Raw genomic sequence first — 8,943 nt, 5'->3', positions numbered from 1 at the left:
TTAAGCATTTAAAGATCCTGTTCCCTTTTCATAAAGCAAAGTAAGTTTCATTATGTATCCAGTTTCACTCTAATTCTGAACTGTTCAGTTTGCCACCAAGGCTAAATCGACCACCCTATTCAGTTTCAGTCTGATGCTTAACCCTCCCTCTTTGTTCATTCCCACGGGAGGTAAACACCTCCCCTTACAGTAATCGGTTTTTCGCCGAGACCGAACATTAACCCACCCGGAAACTCCGACAGAAAACTTCCTCCGGTTTAGGCGGCATTGACTTCTCCACCTACTCGCTGTGTAAAGTGCCCAGAACACCAGCGCTATCGCCACCAGCAGCATTGCCGCTCACCCCCCGCCCCCGGCGGCGAGGGGCCGTCGCCAGTTGTATGTGCCCAACTCCAACGGGTCCAGTGTCCGAGGACCCCAATTTTGCAGAGCTTCGGACACAGGCCAAAAACGGAAGCTGGTGGGTCAGGCGGCATTTGTATGGGGGAGCAGACCGGTCGGGTTTCCCGGCCCGGGCTCACCCCAGTGTGGAAGACGGACAGAGATGCTCCGGCCGGGTAGCATGTCTCTGTGTGAAGACGAGACCGGCGGCGTGGAGAGGCTCCGGGACACCTCACCCCGAGGACTGCGGGAAGTCGTACGCTGACATTCAGTCGCCGCTTGCTCGGTGTGTGTGCTTGCAACGGGATGCAAGCAGCTGCAGGTATGGTTCTGACGCGAGACCAGGCGCCACATCCTCTGTCCCTTCCCTTGGGACCGGGACCATCATAATCCCAAGGGGAATTCGGTAGCATAGCGCATATCCCAGTCCGTTTGTACTAAATGTTCAGGTCTACTTGTTTGTGTTAACAGGCAACAGAAAGGGTCAGTGTAAAGACCCTGGGAGAGGAGGAGGCGGGTTGGGGACACACCGAGTCACTGCGGTGCCGAGACCCCGGTAGAGGTGGCGGGAAGGTCAGTGCTGCCTCCTGACCACACGCGGAAATAGCGAACAAATCTGTTCCGCCGCTGGAGACCGAGCCCGAGATCGGACCCAACCGCCGGTCCTCCTCACTGTCCACATAAACTGTGAACGATGCAGCGAGCTGACCGCCGCATGTTTGAACAAAGGACCATAACACGTTCATCAACAACTAACCCACTCCCCCGCCCCGCCCCCCAGTCAAGTCTGCGTGATACGTCTTGACGTTTGACGCGGGAGAAATTGAAACACCTCCTGTCAGTCCCGTCACATGATAGTTATAGACCAACATCATTAACGTACCATTTGTTTAAATTTATGATTATAGAGCGATTGAATTATATTTTGGAAAATAGATGTTAGATACCGTTTTATCAGAGCGGTTTTTGGAAGGGTAGAATGATATTGATTCAGTTTTATGTTTGGAAGATGATACTAGGAAAGCACAGGTAGAGTAAGTATTCTTTGATGTAGAAAAAGCATATGATATGTTATAGAGAGAGGGTATAAATTATGGAATTTAGGAATGAGAGGAAGGCTATATAATTTTTTAACCCACCTTTTTATTTGGACAGTCTATGAGGTATGGGTAGGAAAGGTATATTCGGGTTTCTATGAGATAGGGAATGGGACTCCACGAGGCAGTATTTGTAGCCCTTTATTGTTTAACACTATGATTAATGATACTTTCTTTGAGATAGGTACTGGGGTGGGTAAATCACTTTTTGCAGGTGATGGAGCTTTATATGTCAGAGGAAAAAACTCAATTTAACTGTATGCAGGATACAATTAGCAATTAATGAGGTCGAACAGAGGTAAATAGATGGGGGTTAAATTTTCAGTAGCTAAAACAAGTTATATGTTTTACAAAGAGGATCAATAGACATGCACTTAATCTGAAATTATATGGTCAAACTCTTGAAGCTGTGTCAGTGGTGAGATTTCTTGGCATGTGGCTGGATAATAAGCTGACGTAGAAGCACCATATCAGTAAAATAATTGATAAATATACAGAAACATTAAATATCCTTAGGTGTCTATGTGGGTATTCTTGGAGTACTACACAAAAATCCCTGTTTGCTGTATATATTGGGTACTTGATTATGGCTGTGTGGCTTATGGATCAGTGTTATTTTCAAATTTAAAATGTTTGGGTGTGATACAAGCTCATTGTGTTGTGGTGCAGTAAGTTCATCTCCTGTTTCAGCTTTATTGGTTAAAATGGGTCAATTACCCTAAGGGGTTAGAAGTTGTTGAAGAGTTGTTAGAAGAGCTAAGAGGTTGAAGTTGGGTTGAGGTTGGGTTAGCTTGGGGGGCAGAGGAATGATCACCCTGTTAAAAGTGAGTTGGAAGACTGTTGGGAACATCACAAGAAGAGTGGTTTTAGATTGGGATGGCTGGGTTCTTATCTCGCTAGGAATATGGGTTTGTTGGATTTTGTAATTTATCCCACTGTAGCTTTTTTGTTAACCCACCCGTGATTTTTTCCAATGGCTTTAGTTGCTTTTAGGTTGCATGATTTAATGAAATCCAAGGACCCTGATATGCCTGAGAGTCTGTTGGTTCATCAGTATGATAAGGAAAATTTTTGTGTTATGTTAATCATTTTTACTGATGGATCAAAAGGTAATTTAAAAGGGAATGTCAGTGTGGCGGTTTTTTGAATCTGTAACAATAAATAGTCTTACTGACTATTTATCAGTGTATACAGCAGAACTGGTTGCCATCATTTTGGGCTTACAGTGGGTGGAGGAAATCTGTCTGCAAATTTATAATTTGTTCAGATTCTTTTTCAGTTTTGATTAGTCTTAAAACAGGCCATTCTAGCAGTAGGTCAGATTTACTGCTGGAAGCATGATGCACCATCAATAACTCTCGGAGACAGGAGGTGAACGATAGGCTTTTATTAGCAGCAAGAGACCACGATATGACATCCTGCAGACTGAGGGAGGAGCAGTCCCCCTTTATACAGGGGTCTGTGGGAGGAGCCACAGGAGCAGTCAGCAGAGGGGCATGTCCAGACAGGTATACATAGTTTACCACAAAGCACAACAAACTTTATTACACATCCAAAGTATTGATGTACTTGTGCTCTTTTTATGGGTCCTTGCACATAGAGATGCTGAGGGGAATGAGCTGGTTGATTGTTTGACCAAAACAGCTGTTAAAAGTTCATCTGTGGATATAGACCTTCCACTTAGCAAATCAGAAGCTAAGGGATTGGTGGGGATAAGAATGAGGGGATTATGGCAAGATGTGGGATAATGGGCATAAAGGGAGATACCTTTACAGAATACATGAAACTGTTGGGTTGATGGGAGAAGGGGGTAAGACAAGAAGGGAAGGAATTATATTGACTCGACTTAGAATTGGGCATACTATGCTTAATTATTCCTTGTATCTTGTTGGAGAACACTGCTCTGGGGTGTGTAGGTCTTGTCATCATTATGAAACAGTTGAACATATTATTTTACAATGTGAAGCATATAAGGTTGAAAGAAAGCCAATGCAGGCTGCACTACTAGCTTTTTCATTTAAAAACTTTACTAAGTTATGGAAGCGAATTTAATTCACAATAATGTCTTTCATTATTTAAAATCTGTAGGGTTTTTTGGAGTAATTTAGTTTTCATTTGATAAAGCGCCAGTAGGGTTTTATTTCCCAACTCTCTGTACCACACTCCAGTCCAGTTGGTGGCGGTAGTGCAACTTACGTCGGACTCCAGCTGCCATTAAGTCAGGTGAGCAAGATCACGAGATCAGTTCCTGCATGGCTGCAGGAGCGTTCGGATGCAGAACCTGTTATTGGGAGCAACTGCGGTTCAGTGATGAATTTGTTTTTGCTACCTCTCTTGCTGCTGCTGTCGTCCGTGCACATTGTGTTTAATGGTGCCGACACACATTTAAACGTGAAACGGAGCGCTGCATATTCAAGGCCAAACGCAGGTATGCCCCAGTCCGGTTGAAATGCGCGGGGTGGGAGATACAGCAAGCAGTTCGGCCCAGCATGATCATTATTGGTTTGTTCTGTTTGTGCGTTCTATTTTTAGATGAGATCAGGTGCTTAAGGGCGAGGAATGGAGGTGTGTTTTCTTTTGCAGGAAGAAATCCTTTATCAGTTACCCAGCCACCATCCCTGCACATTAAGACATGGATGCAGCTGAAGGGCTAGACTGGGTATCTTTCAGAGAAACTTTTGTGACTTATTCATTAAACTGCCTCTGGTGCTTAGTCATCATTTTGATGGCAGTTTTTTAAATGAATAAACTTTATTTTGATTAAAAATATTTTTGATGGCAGCGCTGTGTACAAATGGAAGCCAGTTGGGGCTGTCTTCACTTCCCTACTCATTTGCTGAAGGGTTGTGATGTTGGAATAGCTTGGTCTCTGGTTATCCACATGATCAATGCCTCTCATCTTATACACTTCACATGATGGGATGCAAAACTGGGCTGACAAATGGCAGATGGAGTTCAACCCAGGTAAGTGTGAGGTGGTTCATTTTGGTAGGTCAAATAGGATGGCAGAATATAATATTAATGGTAAGACTCTTGGAAGTGTGGAGCATCAGAGGGATCTTGGGGTCTGAGTCCATAGGTCACTCAAAACTGCTGCGCTGGTTGACTGTGGATAAGAAGGCATACGGTGCATTAGCCTTCATCAATCGTGGGATTGAGTTTAGGATCTGAGAGGTAATGTTGCAGCTATATAGGACCCTGGTCAGAACCCACTTGGAGTACTGTGCTCAGTTCTGGTCGCCTCGCTACAGGAAGGATGTGGAAACCATAGAAAGGGTGCAGAGGAGATTTACAAGGATGTTGCCTGGATTGGGGAGCATGCCTTATGAGAATAGATTGAGTGAACTTGGCCTTTTCTCCTTGGAGAGACGGAGGATGATAGGTGACCTGATAGAGGTGTATAAGATGATGAGAGGCATTGATCGTTTGGATAGTCAGAGGATTTTTCCCAGGGCTGACATGACTAACACGACAGGGCACAGTTTTAGGGTGCTAGAAAGTAGGTACAGAGAAAATGTCGGGTAAATTTTTTATACAGAGAGTGGTGAGTGCATGGAATGGGCTGCTGGCGACGGTGGTGGAGGCGGATACAATGGGGTCTTTTAAGAGATTTCTGGATAGTTATGTGGAGCTTAGAAAAATAGAGGGCTATGGGTAACCCTAGGTAAATTCTAAGGTAAGGACATGTTCGGTACAGCTTTGTGGACCGAAGGGCCTGTATTGTGCTGTAGGCTTTCTATGTTTCTAGAACACCACTGGTCACTGACTTCCTTTCTTTTTTAATCTTTTTATTATTGTTATTAGTATCAACAAAACAAAATTGATACATAGATAATGGGATTACAAACATACACATTTCAACTGAACATTAAAGAGTACATAAGCAATGATTACATTATAAATGAGTATTCCCAAATCATAAACGATACAATATACAAATAAACAAGGCAAACCTGGGTATATCATAATATGTATAAAAAAGAAAAAAGAAAAAAAAATTATGCAAAAAAACTAATCTAATAATCTAATAACTAATAAGAAAAGAAAAAACAAAACAAGAAAAAAGAAAAAAGAAAGAAAAAAAAAGGGCTGTTTGTATTATCTCACAAGAGTACATAATCATCAGTGTCGTCAACTCCGATCCTCTCAACATAAATAAAATTAAGGCTGGAAAATCCAATAAGCTTGGAACAGGGTCATATTACATCATATGAAAATATTGAATAAATGGTTTCCATAACTTTTCAAATTTAATAGAAGTATCGAATACATCACTTCTAATTTTTTCTAAATTTAGACATAACATAGTTTGAGAAAGCCAATGAAATACAGTGGGAGGATTAATTTCCTTCCAATTCAACAAAATAGATCTTCTCGCCATCAAAGTGAGAAATGCAATCATTCGACAGGCGGAAGGAGATAAATGAATTGAGTCCTTCATCGGTAAACCAAAAATTGCGGTAATAGGATGGGGTTGTAAATCGATGTTCAATACCGCAGAAATAATATCAAAAATATCTTTCCAATATTTTTTCAAAATGGGACAAGACCAAAACATATGAGTTAAAGACGCAATTTCAAATTGACATCTATCACAAGTAGGGTTTATATAAGAATAAAAATTAGCTAATTTATCCTTAGACATATGGGCCCTATGTACGACCTTAAATTGTATTAATGAATGTTTGGCACATATAGATGATGTATTAACTAATTGAAGAATTCTATCCCAATTCTCAATAGGAATAATAAGATTAAGCTCTCTTTCCCAATCATTTTTGGTCTTGTCAAGGGGCTCTGAACGTGTCATCATAATTATATTATAAAGTTTTGATATAAGCCTTTTTTGAAAGGGGTTTAATTCGAACAAACTCTCCAAAATATCTGAAGACACAAAATTTGGAAACGAAGGAAGTACCGTACTTAAAAAATGCCTAACCTGTAAATATCTAAAAAAATGAAATCTAGGCAAATTAAATTTATTAGATAATTGCTCAAAAGACATAAAACAATTGTCCGAAAATAAATCAGAAAATCTTAATAAACCCTTAGTTTTCCAAGCCAAAAAAGCTTGATCTATAATTGAAGGATGGAAAAAACAATTAGATACAATAGGACTATTTAAAACGAAATGAGTCAACCCGAAAAATTTCCGAAATTGGAACCATATATGTAAGGTATATTTAACTATCGGGTTGTCAATTTGTTTCGGCAATTTAGAAAGAACAAAAGGGAGAGAAGTCCCTAAAATAGAACCCAGGGCATAACCTGGTACCGATTTAATTTCTAAACTCACCCAATGAGGACCAAAAGGACCATCCCAATCTTTCAACCAACATAACAAATATCTAATATTAACTGCCCAATAATAAAATCTGAAATTAGGTAATGCCAACCCACCTTCCTTCTTTGTCTTCTGTAAGTATATTTTACCTATCCTGGGATTTTTATTCTGCCATATGTATGAGGAAATTTTTGAATCAACATTAGTAAAAAAGGATTTCGGAATAAAAATTGGTACCGCTTGAAAAATGTATAAAAACTTAGGTAAAATAACCATCTTAATAGCATTAATCCTACCTATCAGAGATAAAGATAAAGGTGACCACTTAGTAAACAAGCCTTTAATCTGATCAATTAAGGGTAAAAAATTAAACCTAAATAATTCCTTATGGTTTTTTGTAATTTTAATCCCTAAGTAAATAAAAGAGTCATTAACTAATTTAAAAGGTAAGTTACCATAACTTGGGACCTGTCTATTCAAAGGAAACAATTCACTCTTATTAAGATTTAACTTATACCCAGAAAACTCACTAAATTGAGCCAACAATGATAGAACAGCTGGAATAGATTTCTCAGGGTTAGAAATAAATAATAATAAATCATCTGCATACAAAGATACCTTATGAATATCTGTCCCACGATTAATACCCGAAATATCCTGTGATTCTCTGATGGCAATTGCCAAAGGTTCTAAAGCAATGTTAAATAGTAATGGGCTAAGAGGACAACCTTGTCTAGTGCCCCGAAATAAATGAAAGAAGGGAGATCTTTGATTATTAGTAAACACTGAGGCTAGTGGAGTGTGATAAATCAGTTTGATCCAAGAAATGAATGTCGGACTAAAATTAAACTTCTCCAACACATAAAATAAGTAAGGCCATTCTACTCTATCAAATGCTTTCTCCGCATCTAATGAAATAACACATTCTGAAGTGCTATGTGAAGGAGTATAAACAATATTCAATAATCTCCTAACATTGAAAAAAGAATAACGATTTTTGATAAAACCAGTTTGATCTTCCGAAATAATTTGGGGTTATACCTTCTCCAACCTAGAAGCCAGTAACTTGGAAAAGATCTTGGAGTCCACATTCAATAAAGATATTGGTCTATAAGATGCACAGTCAGTAGGGTCTTTATCTTTCTTCAGTATTAAAGAAATGGAAGCTCTATAAAAAGATTGTGGCAAATTCCCCAATCTAATTGCTTCTTCAAAAACCTTGCATAACCAAGGAGAGAGAGTAGCGGAAAAACATTTTAAAAATTCTACTGTATACCCATCTGGACCTGGTGCTTTCCCAGAATTCATTGAGGAAATAACCCCTTTAATTTCTGCATCCGTAATCGGAGTATCTAATATTGAAAGATCATCGGATGATAATTTTGGAAAATTCAATTTCCCAAGAAAATCACCCATGGTGTTATAATCCTGAGGGAATTCAGATTGATACAGGGATGTATAAAAGTCTTGAAAAGACTTATTTATCTCATCAAGATTAACTGTCGAATCCCCATTCTGCTGACGAATCTTAGTGATTTGACGTTTAACCAAAACATTCTTCAGCTGACTAGCTAACAGTTTACCCGATTTATCACTATGTATATAAAAATCAGATCTGGTTTGCATTAATTGATTTTCAATCGGAGAAGTAAGTAATAAACTATGTTCCATTTGAAGTTCAACCCTTTGTTTGTAAAGCTCCCTACTAGGAGTGGTCGAATATTTCTTGTCAATCTCTTTAATTTTATCAACCAATAGAAGAGTTTCCTTCTTAATGCGTTTTCTCAGACCAACAGAGTAAGAAATAATCTGTCCACGTATATACGCTTTAAAAGTGTCCCAAAGTGTTCCGCAAGAGATATCATCCGTGGAATTAGTTGAAAAGAAGAAATCAATCTGCTCCTTCATAAATTTAATAAAGTCCGGATCTTGCAATAAGGTAGAGTCAAATCGCCATTGTCTAGCACTTAAAGCTGTATCCATAAATTTAATAGCAAGTTTTAATGGAGCATGGTCAGAGATAGCTATAATATCATAATTACAACCAATTACTGATGGAATAAAACAAGAGTCTATAAAAAAATAATCAATTCTCGAATAGGAATGATAAACATGTGAGAAAAAAGAAAACTCTTTGTCGTTAGGATGTCGAAATCTCCAAATATCAAAAACTCCATTATC

General features: G+C 39.1%; 1 protein-coding gene across 1 annotated transcript in view; it reads left to right on the top strand.

The window, feature by feature from the left end:
- The first annotated feature begins 342 nt into the window (after positions 1–342).
- LOC140716663 (uncharacterized) overlaps positions 343–8,943 on the top strand; it is an 80,994-nt gene continuing 72,393 nt past the window's right edge. Inside the window, exon 1 of the mRNA XM_073029485.1 lies at positions 343–703. Coding sequence (XP_072885586.1) covers positions 688–703 — 16 coding nt within the window. The 5' untranslated portion in view covers positions 343–687. The remainder of the gene's footprint in view (positions 704–8,943) is intronic.

The sequence above is a fragment of the Hemitrygon akajei genome, chromosome 2 (assembly GCF_048418815.1).
Source record: "Hemitrygon akajei chromosome 2, sHemAka1.3, whole genome shotgun sequence".
NCBI classification, from domain to species: Eukaryota; Metazoa; Chordata; class Chondrichthyes; order Myliobatiformes; family Dasyatidae; genus Hemitrygon; species Hemitrygon akajei.
Note: the sequence above shows the minus strand (reverse complement) of the source record. Positions and strands in the feature narration are given on the sequence as shown.